General features: G+C 45.9%; 1 protein-coding gene across 4 annotated transcripts in view; it reads left to right on the top strand.

The window, feature by feature from the left end:
* Positions 1–16,997, top strand: part of LOC132836327 (cdc42 effector protein 2-like) — a 78,757-nt gene extending 61,760 nt beyond the window's left edge. For all 4 annotated transcript variants that reach the window (XM_060855758.1, XM_060855760.1, XM_060855761.1 and 1 more), the window contains exon 2: positions 14,210–16,997. In XM_060855758.1, the coding sequence (XP_060711741.1) occupies positions 15,181–15,867 (687 nt within the window). In that variant the 5' untranslated portion in view covers positions 14,210–15,180 and the 3' untranslated portion in view covers positions 15,868–16,997. The remainder of the gene's footprint in view (positions 1–14,209) is intronic.
* The last annotated feature ends 1,445 nt before the right edge of the window (positions 16,998–18,442 follow it).

Raw genomic sequence — 18,442 nt, 5'->3', positions numbered from 1 at the left:
TGTGAGTGTCACTGGGTAATATATATAACTGTGACTGTCACTGGGTTAACATATAACTGTGAGTGTCTCTGGGTTAATATATAACTGTGAGTGTCACTGGGTAATATATATAACTGTGACTGTCACTGGGTTAACATATAACTGTGAGTGTCACTGGGTAATATATATAACTGTGACTGTCACTGGGTTAATATATAACTGTGAGTGTCACTGGGTAATATATATAACTGTGACTGTCACTGGGTTAACATATAACTGTGAGTGTCACTGGGTTAATATATAACTGTGAGTGTCACTGGGTAATATATATAACTGTGACTGTCACTGGGTTAACATATAACTGTGAGTGTCACTGGGTTAATATAAATCTGTGACTGTCACTGGGTTAACATATAACTGTGAGTGTCACTTGGTTAATATATATAACTGTGAGTGTCACTGGGTTAATATATAACTGTGAGTGTCACTGGGTTAATGTATAACTGTGACTGTCACTGGGTTAATATATAACTGTGAGTGTCACTGGGTAATATATATAACTGTGACTGTCACTGGGTTAATATATAACTGTGAGTGTCACTGGGTTAATATATATAACTGTGAGTGTCACTGGGTTAATATATAACTGAGTGTCACTGGGTAATATATATAACTGTGAGTGTCACTGGTTTAATATATAACTGTGAGTGTCACTGGTTTAATATATAACTGTGAGTATCACTGGGTTAATATATAACTGTGAGTGTCACTGGGTAATATATATAACTGTGACTGTCACTGGGTTAATATATAACTGTGAGTGTCACTGGGTAATATATATAACTGTGACTGTCACTGGGTTAACATATAACTGTGAGTGTCACTGGGTAATATATATAACTGTGACTGTCACTGGGTTAATATATAACTGTGAGTGTCACTGGGTAATATATATAACTGTGACTGTCACTGGGTTAACATATAACTGTGACTGTCACTGGGTTAATATATAACTGTGAGTGTCACTGGGTAATATATATAACTGTGACTGTCACTGGGTTAACATATAACTGTGAGTGTCACTGGGTTAATATAAATCTGTGACTGTCACTGGGTTAACATATAACTGTGAGTGTCACTTGGTTAATATATATAACTGTGAGTGTCACTGGGTTAATATATAACTGTGAGTGTCACTGGGTTAATATATAACTGTGAGTGTCACTGGGTTAATGTATAACTGTGACTGTCACTGGGTTAATATATAACTGTGAGTGTCACTGGGTAATATATATAACTGTGACTGTCACTGGGTTAATATATAACTGTGAGTGTCACTGGGTTAATATATATAACTGTGAGTGTCACTGGGTAATATATAACTGTGAGTGTCACTGGTTTAATATATAACTGTGAGTGTCGCAGGGTTCAGATATAACTGTGACTGTCACTGAGTTAATATATAACTGTGAGTGTCACTGGGTAATATATATAACTGTGAGTGTCACTGGGTTAATATATAACTGTGAGTGTCACTGGGTAATATATAACTGTGACTGTCTCTGGGTTAATATATAACTGTGACTGTCACTGGGTTAATATATATAACTGTGAGTGTCACTGGGTAATATATAACTGTGAGTGTCACTGGGTTAATATATATAACTGTGAGTGTCACTGGGTAATATATAACTGTGAGTGTCACTGGGTTAATATATAACTGTGACTGTCACTGGGTAATATATATAACTGTGAGTGTCACTGGGTTAATATATAACTGTGAGTGTCACTGGGTAATATATATAACTGTGAGTGTCACTGGGTTAATATATAACAGTGACTGTCACTGGGTTAATATATATAACTGTGAGTGTTGCAGGGTTAATATATAACTGTGAGTGTCACTGGGTTAATAGATATAACTGTGAGTGTCACTGGGTTACTATATAACTGTGACTATCACTGGGTTAATATATAACTGTGAGTGTCACTGGGTTAATATATATAACTGTGAGTGTCACTGGGTTACTATATTACTGTGACTATCACTGGGTTAATATATAACTGTGAGTGTCACTGGGTTAATATATATAACTGTGAGTGTCGCAGGGTTAATATATAACTGTGCGTGTCACTGGGTTTCTATATAACTGTGACTATCACTGGGTTAATATATAACTGAGTGTCACTGGGTTAATATATATAACTGTGAGTGTCACTGGGTTAATATATAACTGTGAGTGTCACTGGGTTACTATATAGCTGTGACTATCACTGGGTTAATATATAACTGTGAGTGTCACTGGGTTAATATATATAACTGTGAGTGTCGCAGGGTTAATATATAACTGTGAGTGTCACTGGGTTAATATATAACTGTGACTGTCACTGGGTAATATATATAACTGTGAGTGTCACTGGTTTAATATATAACTGTGAGTGTCACTGGGTAATATATATAACTGTGAGTGTCACTGGGTTAATATATAACAGTGACTGTCACTGGGTTAATATATATAACTGTGAGTGTCACTGGGTTAATATATAACTGTGAGTGTCACTGGGTTACTATATAACTGTGACTATCACTGGGTTAATATATAACTGTGAGTGTCACTGGGTTAATATATATAACTGTGAGTGTCGCAGGGTTAATATATAACTGTGAGTGTCACTGGGTTAATATATATAACTGTGAGTGTCACTGGGTTAATATATAACTGTGAGTGTCACTGGGTTAATATATAACTGTGAGTGTCGCAGGGTTAATATATAACTGTGACTGTCACTGGGTTAATATATAACTGTGAGTGTCACTGGGTAATATATAACTGTGAGTGTCACTGGGTAATATATAACTGTGAGTGTCGCAGGGTTAATATATAACTGTGACTGTCACTGAGTTAATATATAACTGTGAGTGTCACTGGGTAATATATAACTGTGAGTGTCGCAGGGTTAATATATAACTGTGACTGTCACTGAGTTAATATATAACTGTGAGTGTCACTGGGTTAATATATAACTGTGAGTGTCGCAGGGTTAAGATATAACTGTGACTGTCACTGAGTTAATATATAACTGTGAGTGTCACTGGGTAATATATATAACTGTGAGTGTCACTGGGTTAATATATAACTGTGAGTGTCACTGGGTAATATATAACTGTGACTGTCTCTGGGTTAATATATAACTGTGACTGTCACTGGGTTAATATATATAACTGTGAGTGTCACTGGGTAATATATAACTGTGAGTGTCACTGGGTTAATACATATAACTGTGAGTGTCACTGGGTAATATATAACTGTGAGTGTCACTGAGTTAATATATATAACTGTGACTGTTACTGGGTTAATATATAACTGTGACTGTCACTGGGTAATATATAACTGTGACTGTCACTGGGTAATATATATAACTGTGACTGTCACTGGATTAATATATAACTGTGACTATCACTGGGTAATATATAACTGTGACTGTCACTGGGTAATATATATAACTGTGACTGTCACTGGGTTAATATATAACTGTGAGTATCACTGGGTTAATACATATAACTGTGAGTGTCACTGGGTAATATATAACTGTGAGTGTCACTGGGTAATATATATAACTGTGAGTGTCACTGGGTTAATATATAACTGTGACTGTCACTGGGTTAATATATAACAGTGAGTGTCACTGGGTTAATATATATAACTGTGACTGTCACTGGGTTAATAAACAACTGTGATTGTCACTGGGTTAATATATAACTGTGAGTGTCACTGGGTTAATATATAACTGTGAGTGTCACTGGGTAATATATATAACTGTGACTGTCACTGGGTTAATATATAACTGTGAGTGTCACTGGGTAATATATATAACTGTGACTGTCACTGGGTTAATATATAACTGTGAGTGTCACTGGGTAATATATATAACTGTGACTGTCACTGGGTTAATATATAACTGTGAGTGTCACTGGGTAATATATAACTGTGAGTGTCACTGAGTTAATATATAACTGTGACTGTCACTGGGTAATATATATATCTGTGAGTGTCACTGGGTAATATATATAACTGTGACTGTCACTGGATTAATATATATAACTGTGAGTGTCACTGGGTAATATATAACTGTGAGTGTCACTGGGTAATATATATAACTGTGAGTGTCACTGGGTTAATATATATAACTGTGAGTGTCACTGGGTTAATATATAACTGTGAGTGTCACTGGGTAATATATATATCTGTGAGTGTCACTGGGTTAATATATAACTGTGACTGTCACTGGGTAATATATATATAACTGTGAGTGTCACTGGGTTAATATATAACTGTGACTGTTCCTAGGTAATATATATATATCTGTGAGTGTCACTGGGTAATATATATAACTGTGAGTGTCACTGGGTAATATATAACTGTGAGCATCACTGGGTTAATATATATAACTGTGACTGTCACTGGGTAATATATATAACTGTGAGTGTCACTGAGTTAATATATAACTGTGACTGTCACTGGGTAATATATATAACTGTGAGTGTCACTGGGTAATATATATAACTGTGAGTGTCACTGGGTTAATATATAACTGTGAGTGTCACTGGGTAATATATAACTGTGACTGTCACTGGGTAATATATATAACTGTGACTGTCACTGGGTTAATATATAACAGTGAGTGTCACTGGGTTAATACATATAACTGTGAGTGTCACTGGGTAATATATAACTGTGAGTGTCACTGGGTAATATATAACTGTGAGTGTCACTGGGTAATATATATAACTGTGACTGTCACTGGGTTAATATATAACAGTGAGTGTCACTGGGTTAATATATATAACTGTGATTGTCACTGGGTTAATATATAACTGTGAGTGTCACTGGGTAATATATAACTGTGAGTGTCACTGAGTTAATATATATAACTGTGGGTGTCACTGGGTTAATATATAACAGTGACTGTCACTGGGTTAATATATATAACTGTGAGTGTCACTGGGTTAATATATAACTGTGACTGTTCCTAGGTAATATATATATATCTGTGAGTGTCAATGGGTAATATATAACTGTGACTGTCACTGGGTAATATATATAACTGTGGGTGTCACTGGGTTAATATATAACAGTGACTGTCACTGGGTTAATATATATAACTGTGAGTGTCACTGGGTTAATATATAACTGTGACTGTTCCTAGGTAATATATATATATCTGTGAGTGTCAATGGGTAATATATATAACTGTGAGTGTCACTGGGTAATATATAACTGTGAGCATCACTGGGTTAATATATATAACTGTGACTGTCACTGGGTAATATATATAACTGTGAGTGTCACTGAGTTAATATATAACTGTGACTGTCACTGGGTAATATATATAACTGTGAGTGTCACTGGGTTAATATATATAACTGAGTGTCACTGGGTAATATATATAACTGTGAGTGTCACTGGGTTAATATATAACTGTGAGTGTCACTGGGTAATATATAACTGTGACTGTCACTGGGTAATATATAACAGTGAGTGTCACTGGGTTAATACATATAACTGTGAGTGTCACTGGGTAATATATATAACTGTGACTGTCACTGGGTTAATATATAACAGTGAGTGTCACTGGGTTAATATATATAACTGTGATTGTCACTGGGTTAATATATAACTGTGAGTGTCACTGGGTTAATATATATAACTGTGATTGTCACTGGGTTAATATATAACTGTGAGTGTCACTGGGTAATATATATAACTGTGAGTGTCACTGGGTTAATATATAACTGTGAGTGTCACTGGGTAATATATAACTGTGACTGTCTCTGGGTTAATATATAACTGTGACTGTCACTGGGTTAATATATATAACTGTGAGTGTCACTGGGTAATATATAACTGTGAGTGTCACTGGGTTAATACATATAACTGTGAGTGTCACTGGGTAATATATAACTGTGAGTGTCACTGAGTTAATATATATAACTGTGACTGTTACTGGGTTAATATATAACTGTGACTGTCACTGGGTAATATATAACTGTGACTGTCACTGGGTAATATATATAACTGTGACTGTCACTGGATTAATATATAACTGTGACTGTCACTGGGTAATATATAACTGTGACTGTCACTGGGTAATATATATAACTGTGACTGTCACTGGGTTAATATATAACTGAGTATCACTGGGTTAATACATATAACTGTGAGTGTCACTGGGTAATATATAACTGTGAGTGTCACTGGGTAATATATATAACTGTGAGTGTCACTGGGTTAATATATAACTGTGACTGTCACTGGGTTAATATATAACAGTGAGTGTCACTGGGTTAATATATATAACTGTGACTGTCACTGGGTTAATAAACAACTGTGATTGTCACTGGGTTAATATATAACTGTGAGTGTCACTGGGTTAATATATAACTGTGAGTGTCACTGGGTAATATATATAACTGTGACTGTCACTGGGTTAATATATAACTGTGAGTGTCACTGGGTAATATATATAACTGTGACTGTCACTGGGTTAATATATAACTGTGAGTGTCACTGGGTAATATATAACTGTGAGTGTCACTGAGTTAATATATAACTGTGACTGTCACTGGGTAATATATATATCTGTGAGTGTCACTGGGTAATATATATAACTGTGACTGTCACTGGATTAATATATAACTGTGACTGTCACTGGGTTAATATATAACTGTGAGTGTCACTGGGTAATATATAACTGTGAGTGTCACTGAGTTAATATATAACTGTGACTGTCACTGGGTAATATATATATCTGTGAGTGTCACTGGGTAATATATATAACTGTGACTGTCACTGGATTAATATATATAACTGTGAGTGTCACTGGGTAATATATAACTGTGAGTGTCACTGGGTAATATATATAACTGTGAGTGTCACTGGGTTAATATATATAACTGTGAGTGTCACTGGGTTAATATATAACTGTGAGTGTCACTGGGTAATATATATATCTGTGAGTGTCACTGGGTTAATATATAACTGTGACTGTCACTGGGTAATATATATATAACTGTGAGTGTCACTGGGTTAATATATAACTGTGACTGTTCCTAGGTAATATATATATATCTGTGAGTGTCACTGGGTAATATATATAACTGTGAGTGTCACTGGGTAATATATAACTGTGAGCATCACTGGGTTAATATATATAACTGTGACTGTCACTGGGTAATATATATAACTGTGAGTGTCACTGAGTTAATATATAACTGTGACTGTCACTGGGTAATATATATAACTGTGAGTGTCACTGGGTAATATATATAACTGTGAGTGTCACTGGGTTAATATATAACTGTGAGTGTCACTGGGTAATATATAACTGTGACTGTCACTGGGTAATATATATAACTGTGACTGTCACTGGGTTAATATATAACAGTGAGTGTCACTGGGTTAATACATATAACTGTGAGTGTCACTGGGTAATATATAACTGTGAGTGTCACTGGGTAATATATAACTGTGAGTGTCACTGGGTAATATATATAACTGTGACTGTCACTGGGTTAATATATAACAGTGAGTGTCACTGGGTTAATATATATAACTGTGATTGTCACTGGGTTAATATATAACTGTGAGTGTCACTGGGTAATATATAACTGTGAGTGTCACTGAGTTAATATATATAACTGTGACTGTCACTGGGTAATATATATATCTGTGAGTGTCACTGGGTTAATATATAACTGTGACTGTCACTGGGTAATATATATAACTGTGGGTGTCACTGGGTTAATATATAACAGTGACTGTCACTGGGTTAATATATATAACTGTGAGTGTCACTGGGTTAATATATAACTGTGACTGTTCCTAGGTAATATATATATATCTGTGAGTGTCAATGGGTAATATATATAACTGTGAGTGTCACTGGGTAATATATAACTGTGAGCATCACTGGGTTAATATATATAACTGTGACTGTCACTGGGTAATATATATAACTGTGAGTGTCACTGAGTTAATATATAACTGTGACTGTCACTGGGTAATATATATAACTGTGAGTGTCACTGGGTTAATATATATAACTGAGTGTCACTGGGTAATATATATAACTGTGAGTGTCACTGGGTTAATATATAACTGTGAGTGTCACTGGGTAATATATAACTGTGACTGTCACTGGGTAATATATAACAGTGAGTGTCACTGGGTTAATACATATAACTGTGAGTGTCACTGGGTAATATATATAACTGTGACTGTCACTGGGTTAATATATAACAGTGAGTGTCACTGGGTTAATATATATAACTGTGATTGTCACTGGGTTAATATATAACTGTGAGTGTCACTGGGTTAATATATATAACTGTGATTGTCACTGGGTTAATATATATAACTGTGATTGTCACTGGGTTAATATATAACTGTGAGTGTCACTGGGTAATATATAACTGTGAGTGTCACTGAGTTAATATATATAACTGTGACTGTCACTGGGTAATATATATAACTGTGAGTGTCACTGGGTTAATATATAACTGTGACTGTCACTGGGTAATATATATAACTGTGACTGTCACTGGATTAATATATATAACTGTGAGTGTCACTGTGTAATATATAACTGTGACTGTCACTGGGTAATATATATAACTGTGACTGTCACTGGGTAATATATATAACTGTGAGTGTCACTGGGTAATATATATAACTGTGAGTGACTGTTATTTGTCTATGTTTGTTGATTTGAAGGATATGCTTTATTCATTACAATATTGTGATGTCCATCCGTAGTTGCTAACGCAGGTCGCTTGTGTACAGAGCCTTGAAGACACAGACAAAGATTGTGGTTTGACTGTATCCAACAAACAAACTCAAGGCATTTCTTTGTTATTGTCTAAGATTATATTTATATTGATTGGAGGTACTAGATGGATCCAATAATGGAGCGGACCCCCATTTCCCTTCAGCAGGAAGCCCTCAGACAGTGGTCTGTCCCCTCTGCTTTGACAGCAGCTATCCCAAGCTTTAGTACATTTCTGAGCACACAGACCTGGACCTTGGGATGTGCCAGTCTGCAATACTCGGTCAGGGCTGAAAATGTGTTGCTGGTTAAAGCACAGCAGGTCAGGCAGCATCCAAGGAACAGGAAATTCGACGTTTCGGGCCAGAGCCCCTCATCAGGAATGAGGAGAGGGTGCCAGGCAGGCTAAGATAAAAGGTAGGGAGGAGGGACTTGGGGGAGGGGCGATGGAGATGTGATAGGTGGAAGGAGGTCAAGGTGAGGGTGATAGGCCGGAGTGGGGTGGGGGCGGAGAGGTCAGGAAGAGGATTGCAGGTTAGGAGGGCGGTGCTGAGTTCAAGGTGGGGGGAGGGGAAATGAGGAAACTGGAGAAATCTGAATTCATCCCTTGTGGTTGGAGGGTTCCCAGGCGGAAGATGAGGCGCTCTTCCTCCAACCGTCGTGTTGTTATGTTCTGGCGATGGAGGAGTCCAAGGACCTGCACGTCCTTGGTGGAGTGGGAGGGGGAGTTGAAGTGTTGAGCCACGGGTGGTTGGGTTGGTTGGTCCGGGCGTCCCAGAGGTGTTCCCTGAAGCGTTCTGCAAGTAGGCGGCCCGTCTCCCCAATATAGAGGAGGCCACATCGGGTGCAGCAGATGCAATAGATGATGTGTGTGGAGGTGCAGGTGAATTTGTGGAGGATATGGAAGGATCCCTTGGGGCCTTGGAGGGAAGTGAGGGAGGAGGTGTGGGCGCAAGTTTTACATTTCCTACGGTTGCAGGGGAAGGTGCCGGGGGTGGAGGTTGGGTTGGTGGGGGGTGTGGACCTGACGAGGGAGTCACGAAGGGAGTGGTCCTTGCGGAATGCTGATAGGGGAGGGGAGGGAAATATATCCCTGGTGGTGGGGTCCGTTTGGAGTTGGCAGAAATGACGGCGGATGATACGTTGTATGCGGAGGTTGGTGGGGTGGTAGGTGAGAACCAGTGGGGTTCTGTCTTGGTGGCGGTTGGAGGAGCGGGGCTCAAGGGCGGAGGAGCGGGAAGTGGAGGAGATGCGGTGGAGGGCATCGTCGATCACATCTGGGGGGAATCTGCAGTCCTTGAAGAAGGAGGCCATCTGGGCTGTACGGTATTGGAACTGGTCCTCCTGGGAGCAGATGCGGCGGAGACGAAGGAATTGGGAATATGGGATGGAGTTTTTACAGGGGGCAGGGTGGGAGGAGGTGTAGTCCAGGTAGCTGTGGGAGTCAGTCGGTTTATAGTGAATGTCTGTGTTGAGTCGGTCGCCCGAGATAGAGATGGAAAGGTCTAGGAAGGGGAGGGAGGAGTCTGAGACAGTCCAGGTGAATTTGTGGTCGGGATGGAAGGTGTTGGTAAAGTGGATGAACTGTTCAACCTCCTCGTGGGAGCACGAGGCAGCGCCGATACAGTCATCGATGTAGCGGAGGAAAAGGTGGGGGGTGGTGCCAGTGTAGTTGCGGAAGATGGACTGTTCCACATATCCTACGAAGAGACAGGCATAGCTGGGGCCCATGCGGGTGCCCATGGCAACTCCTTTAGTTTGGAGGAAGTGGGAGCGTTGGAAAGAGAAGTTATTCAGGGTGAGGACCAGTTCAGTCAGTCGAAGGAGGGTGTCAGTGGAAGGGTACTGGTTGGTGCGGCGGGAATCTCAAATTCACCTGGACTGTCTCAGACTCCTCCCTCCCCTTCCTAGACCTTTCCATCTCTATCTCGGGCGACCGACTCAACACAGACATCTACTATAAACCGACTGACTCCCACAGCTACCTGGACTACACCTCCTCCCACCCTGCCGCCTGTAAAAACTCCATCCCACCTCCGTATACAGCGTATCATCCGCCGTCATTTCCGCCAACTCCAAATGGACCCACCACCGGGGATATATTTCCCTCCCCTCCCCTATCAGCGTTCCGCAAAGACCACTCCCTCCGTGACTCCCTCGTCAGGTCCACACCCCCCACCAACCCAACCTCCACCCCCGGCACCTTCCCCTGCAACCGCAGGAAATGTAAAACTTGCGCCCACACCTCCTCCCTCACTTCCCTCCAAGGCCCCAAGGGATCCTTCCATATCTGCCACAAATTCACCTGCACCTCCACACACATCATCTATTGCATCTGCTGCACCCGATGTGGCCTCCTCTATATTGGGGAGACGGGCCGCCTACTTGCAGAACGCTTCAGGGAACACCTCTGGGACACCCGGACCAACCAACCCAACCACCCTGTGGCTCAACACTTCAACTCTCCCTCCCACACCACCGAGGACATGCAGGTCCTTGGACTCCTCCATCGCCAGACCATAGCAACACGACGGTTGGAGGAGGAGCGCCTCATCTTCCGCCTGGGAACCCTCCAACCACAAGGAATGAATTCAGATTTCTCCAGTTTCCTCATTTCCCCTCCCCCCACCTTGTCTCAGTCGATTCCCTTGAACTCAGCACCGCCCTCCTAACCTGCAATCTTCTTCCTGACCTCTCCGCCCCCACCCCACTCCGGCCTATCACCCTCACCTTGACCTCCTTCCACCTATCACATCTCCATCGCCCCTCCCCCAAGTCCCTCCTCCCTACCTTTTATCTTAGCCTGCCTGGCTCCCTCTCCTCATTCCTGATGAAGGGCTCTGGCCCGAAACGTCGAATTTCCTGTTCCTTGGATGCTGCCTGACCTGCTGTGCTTTAACCAGCAACACATTTTCAGCTCTGATCTCCAGCATCTGCAGTCCTCACTTTTTACTCGAATACTCGGCCAGGGTCAGCCCGAAGAGCACCTTTGCCTGAGTTGATGGTCCTCTGGGTGCACCGTGATGTTTGTCACGGTGCTCCCACTTACTCCCCTGGCCGGGGTACAGACCAGAGGGCACAGAGTCCTGCGTTACGGAAATGCTCACGCCAAATTTTGACAAAACTCAGTGCATCTTCCTCCAGACTTCCTCTGCAAAGGCCCCTTCCAGCAGGAGGTGTGTGACGGTCTCTCCCCCAACCCCTCCCCACGGCCATTTCAAGGGCAGCTTGTGGTGACACAGACTGAGCTGGTGTACGTGAAGGATCTCACAGGTAGGGACCTTCTCTCACCAACGGCCAAGCCATGTCTTGATGCTTGTTAGAAAGTTCTGGTGACGAGGCCTTCTGCCGGATGACCTTGACCGTCTGCTCAGGGAGTCATGCGACAGGATCCACCCTCACCTTTCCCTCCAGGGCCTCCCAGGACAGTACGTGCTGACCACTTCCTGATGGATTGGGGCCCAAGAGCTTCTCTTTGCAAATGTCTCCAGGAGGGACAGGGGATATGGAAGGACCCAAGTATTTGTAGGATTCTGTGGTGGCAAGGCTCGCCCAGCCCCCCTCCTTCCCAACACCAGGGACAGGTATGTAGTGTCTGTGTAGGAGAAAGTGAGGACTGCAGATGCTGGAGACCAGAGTTGGAAAATGTGGTGCTGGAAAAACACAGCAGGCCAGGCAGCATCCGAGGAGCAGGAGAATCGATGTTTCGGGCATAAGCCCTTCTTCAGGAATGAGGAAACGTCGATCCTCCTGCTCCTTGGGTACTGCCTGGCCTTGGTATTTGTGTACCGAAGCCTATGCCCAGTTTGATGCAGCCACACGCAAAGTTGGCCATCAGGATGAAAAAGGGGCGTTGGGTACGTTCATGCTCCCCCCCACCCCAACCTTATCCAGAGCTTTGTTCATGGAGTCCTCCTGGTCTGGTCTACCTTAGGCTTCCATGTGAAGTAGGGGATGGTGACTGAAACAGCACAGAACAGGCCAGACCTGGGCCTTGTCCAACAACACAGAGCGTGTCTCACACCTGACGGCCAGGGACCAGAGCTGACTAAGGACCAGTTTCAGCCTCAGTTCGGCAACACATTCCTCCCAAGTTTTTGTGTATTCCCCAGATCGCTCCGAACCACACTCCCAGCACCTTCCGGTATCCTGTCCTGACGGCGAGTGGGATAGGAGATCGCTCCGAACCACACTCCCAGCACCTTCCGGTATCCTGTCCTGATGGCGAGTGGGATAGGAGATCGCTCCGAACCACACTCCCAGCACCTACCGCTATCCTGTCCTGACGGTGAGTGGGATAGGAGATCGCTCCGAACCACACTCCCAGCACCTTCCGGTATCCTGTCCTGACGGTGAGTGGGATAGGAGATCGCTCCGAACCACACTCCCAGCACCCACCGCTATCCTGTCCTGACGGTGAGTGGGATAGGAGATCGCTCCGAACCACACTCCCAGCACCTACCGCTATCCTGTCCTGACGGCGAGTGGGATAGGAGATCGGTCAGCCCAGTTCCCAATGAGCATGGCCTCACTCTTGCCTCAGTTGACCTTGTCTCCTGAGGCTGGTTGGAGTTAGTTGCAGATGCTCCTGTGTTTGTGCAGATTCCACCAACAAACAGCAACTGCATCCATGTCCAGGGAGGCTTTGACCTATCGGGCCCTCACTGTCTGGAATAGACCCCCCCCCCCCCCTCCAAGCTCTCATCCTTCCTGGTGGGATTGCCATGGGACGCCATACAATGAGCAGGAAAGAGAGAGCAACTCTGCCTGACTCGGGATCCGATCGGGAAGCTTTCTGCTTCCCACCCTCTGATTGGGACTGAGCTGAGGAGGTTGGTGTTGAGCAGTTCGATCCAGTGATGGCTTCTCTCCCCCAGACCCCAGCCCACACATACAGGTGGTGGGGAGTCCCTGTAAAACAGAGGGACCTTTGGGATTTGTGTTGAGGATGGACAGGATGGTGGTGGGCAGAGGGGTAGGGAGGATGTTTAACACGGCTTGTCCTTTGAGTGTAGGAGTTGGGACATCATGTTGGGGTTGTACAGGACATTGGTGAGGTCTCGTCTGGAATATTGTGTCTAGTTCTGATCTCCCTGTTATAGGAAGAATGTTACAAAAACAGAAATCGCTGGAAAAACTCAGCGGGTCTGTGGAGAGAGATCAGAGTTAACGTTTCGGGTCCAGTGACCCTTCCTCAGAACAGGATGTCAGGACTTTTGATGGTGTCCCACGTATTACCCGCACTCTGCTTCCTCCTGCCCCTGGATCCTCTCCTGTTTTTCCTCTATCTCCCACAGCACTGCCTCTGACTGTCTCCCTGTGCAGAGACTCCCTGTGCAGAGACTCCCTGTGCTACTCTCCCTGGTTAACGGCTGGTCTCTTCTCTTGTGTGTTTTCACTGCAGGTCAGTGAGTGAGGACAGAGGCTGTTCCTAGCTACTGCTCTGAAGATTGAAACGACAGAGATAGCCTCGTCAGCCACACAACCCTCCGAGGCAGTGGAAGCAGCTGTTCCCAGGGCAATTCATCTCCCTATCCCCCTCCCTCAACATTTCACCCCGAATATCTCACACAGACAGCACTCCACAAAACTGTCAGTGTTATCTTCAACTGAATCAGTGGGAGACAAGTGATCGTCATTGGAGACAGTATCACTCGGAGGGAGAGAGAGAGAGAGAGAGAGAAGGAGGCAGTGTGACTGCCAGAGAGAGGAGAGAAAAGGAGAGACAGTGACTGGCATAGAGAGGGAAGGAGAGAGAGAGAAAGTGACAGGTGGAGAGAGGGAAGGAGAGAGAGAAAAGGAGAGACAGTGACTGGCATAGAGAGGGAAGGAGAGAGTGATCCCCAGAGAGAGGGAAGGAGAGAGAGAGAGTGACAGGTGGAGAGAGGGAAGGAGAGAGAGAGAGTGACAGGTGGAGAGAGGGAAGGAGAGAGAGGTTCCCAGAGAGAGGAAAGGAGAGAGAGAGAGAGTGACAGGTGGAGAGAGGGAAGGAGAGGGAGAGGTTCCCAGAGAGAGGGAAGGAGAGAGAGAGAGAGAGAGAGTGACAGGTGGAGAGAGGGAAGGAGAGGGAGAGGTTCCCAGAGAGAGGGAAGGAGAGAGAGAGAGTGACAGGTGGAGAGAGGGAAGGAGAGGGAGAGGTTCCCAGAGAGAGGGAAGGAGAGAGAGAGAGAGTGACAGGTGGAGAGAGGGAAGGAGAGGGAGAGGTTCCCAGAGAGAGGGAAGGAGAGAGAGAGAGTGACAGGTGGAGAGAGGGAAGGAGAGGGAGAGGTTCCCAGAGAGAGGGAAGGAGAGAGAGAGAGAGTGACAGGTGGAGAGAGGGAAGGAGAGGGAGAGGTTCCCAGAGAGAGGGAAGGAGAGAGAGTGCCAGCCGGAGAGATGTCCACCAAAGCTCCGATCTATCTGAAGCGGAACAGTCAGAAGGGGAAACAGGGGAAGTTACGGGACATTTTGTCGTCAGACATGATCAGCTCGCCTCTCGGAGATTTCCGTCACACCATCCACATCGGGAGTCGAGGCGAGGATGATATTTTTGGCGACATTTCCTTCCTGAAGGGCAAGTTCCACCTGTTACCAGGCAGGCAGGGAGACTCCGTGCTGGGTAAGGTGCCTGGCTGTGCCCGCCCTGCTAGCCTGCAGCAGCAGGTATCCCCCCTCCTGAAGAATGCCATCTCGCTGCCTGTGATCGGGGGCTCTGTGCCTGAGACCGAAGCTCCCCCGAAACCCCCCAGGCTGCACTTGGACAGTAAGGGCGGAGATTCCCAGGCCACGGGGCTGGTCTGCAGCAGGGACCGGGAGCAGGGGGAGAGTACGGCTGGCAGACAGCCTGCTACTGCCATCCCAGAGACTCTGCAACCTTCTCCAGGCCTACTCCACTCCAACATGAGGGAGGGACCCGACAGTAACCTACTCCCCAATGCTGTCTCTCTCCTGTCTCTGCACCTGGACCTGGGCCCCTCCATCTTAGACGATGTCCTTCAGATCATGGACAGGGAGCAGGACATTCAGCCCAACCTGGCCTGCTTGGAGCCTAGCCCACGGTGTCAGATCCTGTCCTTACAGTAAGTTCCCACCCCCACCCTGACCCCCAGCTGTCCGTGCTAACCTTGGGAGCAGCGGGAGCTGGACACGGGGTAGGGAGTGTTTGAGTGAGGCAGGGGAGCAGCCCCATCTTCTAGACAACAAAGACCCCACTCTCCGAAGCACAGGAACCATGGGAAAAGGCCATTCAGCCCCATGCTATCCACACAGGCATCTCACTCCGTGACCCTGTACCTGTCGGAATAATCACCCCCCACCCTCCTGAAGGAAGGGAATCAAACAGCAGGCTTGATGCGGGAGCAGACTATTCAACCAGGAGAGCTTCACCTCTTCCCCATCCTCCCTGAACTGGCCCCCCCAGCTACCCCAGCACGGTCCGGGTCAGTGGGTGGCCCCGGAAGAGTTCCTTTGGCTGCCCCGTGTTGGTGGTGCCGAGGACGGGAATGTGGTGCTAATATCTCAGGGAGTGGAACATTCCTCCCCCCACCCACCCCCCCACTCCGGCTCTCTGTGGGGGCTCTCTCAGCATCGCCGTCCACGCTGGGCTGTTGTTGAGGCCTGGCCCTCCCTGGACTGAGCAAGAACCTGTCAGCTTCCTTCAGGACAGTCCTCCCTCAGCCCACTCTGCCCATCTGGGCTGGGCTGGGCTGGGAGCAAGTTCTGAGAAAGAGACTGGACATAAATCAACACAGCACTCCCTTCTACCAGGTGGACGGAAAAGACTATTTTGTGGGAGAGTCTGGGTGGGATGAGGGCCTGAGGGAGTGGTCCTGGGGCCAATTTTAATCCCTCAACGCCCCCCTCCCACCTCCCCAACTGAAGTGGAACGTCTGCTTTCGCCCCCGGGAGCTTGCTGTGTGGAAATTGATGCTGCGTTTGCCACATTCCAGCAGTGACCACACTTCAGAGACAGAGGAGAGCCTGCGATTGGCCTGAGCTGCTGAAAGGTGCTATAGTAATGCAAGTTGAGCTCATGTACCGTCACAGCCAGGGTTGGGTCTGTGCAGACTTGGGGATGTTTCTGGAGGACACCTCTGTGTGGGTACAACAGGACACTACTCACTGTCTATGTTTTTATATCCAATGTAAGTGTTTGTTTTCTGTATCAGAGATGTGGTCAATGTCAGGAATCAACAGACGTTTTCTGTGTGAAATGTTGCTGTTTATCTCTAATCAGATTCAAACCAGTTTCAGGTCCACACACTGACCGATTCACTGTACAGCTGGGAAACCAGAGGCTGTTGCTAGGCTCCATAATCTCCCTGAGCAGCAACAGACCATTCACTCCATCTGCTACCTCCTTCCCCACTGAGAGTCAGCTTGGCTCCGTTTGGCATCACTGGGCTCTTGGTAGGAGTGCCCTCTCCAACTGGACATCACTGGGCACAGAGAGAGAGGGGGGGGGAGGGAGAGAGAGAGGGAGAGGGAGGGAAAGAGAGAGGGAGAGAGTGAGGGAGAGAGAAAGGGAGAGAAAGAGGGAGGGAGAGAGAAAGAGGCAGGGAGAGAGAGGGAGAGAGAGAGGGAGGGAGGGAGAGGGAGAGAGAGAGGGAGGGAAAGAGAGAGGAAGGGAAAGAGAGATCAAGGTAGAGAGAGGAAGAGAGGGAGTGAGGGAGAGGGAGGGAGGGAGAGAGAAAGGGAGAGAAAGAGGTAGGGAGAGAGGGAGGGAGAGAGAGAGAGAGACAGGAAGGGAGGGAGAGGGACAGAGGGAGAGAGACAGCGAGGGAGGGAGGGAGGGAGACATACAGCGAGGGCTGGAGAGACGGGGGGGAGGGACAGAGGGAGGGTGAGAGCGAGGGACGGAGGGAGAGCAAAGGACGGAGGGAGAGCGAGAGACTGGGAGGGAGGGAAGGTTCCTATTCGGAAAGATGTTGTGAAACTTGAAAGGGTTCAGAAAAGATTTACAAGGATGTTGCCAGGGCTGGAGGATCTGAGCTACAGGGAGAGGCTGAACAGGCTGGGGCTGTTTTCCCTGGAGCGTCGGAGGCTGAGGGGTGACCTTATAAAGGTTTATAAAATTATGAGGGGCATGGATAGGGTAAATAGACAAAGTCTTTTCCCTGGGATCGGGGAGTCCAGAACTAGAGGGGCATAGGTTTAGGGTGAGAAGGGAAAGATATAAAAGAGACCTAAGAGGCAACTTTTTCACCCAGAGGGTGGTACGTGTATGGAATGAGCTGCCAGAGGATGTGGTGGAGGCTGGTACAGTTACAACATTTAAGGGCATCTGGATGGGTATATGAATAGGAAGGGTTTGGAGGGATATGGGCCGGGTGCTGGCAGGTGGGACTAGATTGGGTTGGGATATCTGGGTCAGCATGGACGGGTTGGACCGAAGGGTCTGTTTCCCTGCTGTACATCTCTATGACAGCAAAGGAGGGTGGGGGAGCGAGGATGTGAGGGAGCGAGAGCATGAGCGAGGGAGGGAGGGACAGCATGAAGGAGGGAGGAAGAGCACCATAGGAAGAGGGCAGGAGAGTCAAAGAGAGCGAGGGTGGGAGGGACAGAGGGAGGGAGAGAACGAGGAAAGGAGAGCACCGAGGGGGAGAGTGAGGGAGGGACAGAGGGAGGGAGAGCACCGAGGGGGGGAGTGAGGGAGGGA

This window comes from Hemiscyllium ocellatum, chromosome 46 (genome assembly GCF_020745735.1).
Source record: "Hemiscyllium ocellatum isolate sHemOce1 chromosome 46, sHemOce1.pat.X.cur, whole genome shotgun sequence".
Lineage (NCBI taxonomy): Eukaryota > Metazoa > Chordata > Chondrichthyes > Orectolobiformes > Hemiscylliidae > Hemiscyllium > Hemiscyllium ocellatum.
The sequence above is the reverse complement of the archived record's forward strand: the minus strand, read 5'-3'. Positions and strand labels throughout refer to the sequence as shown.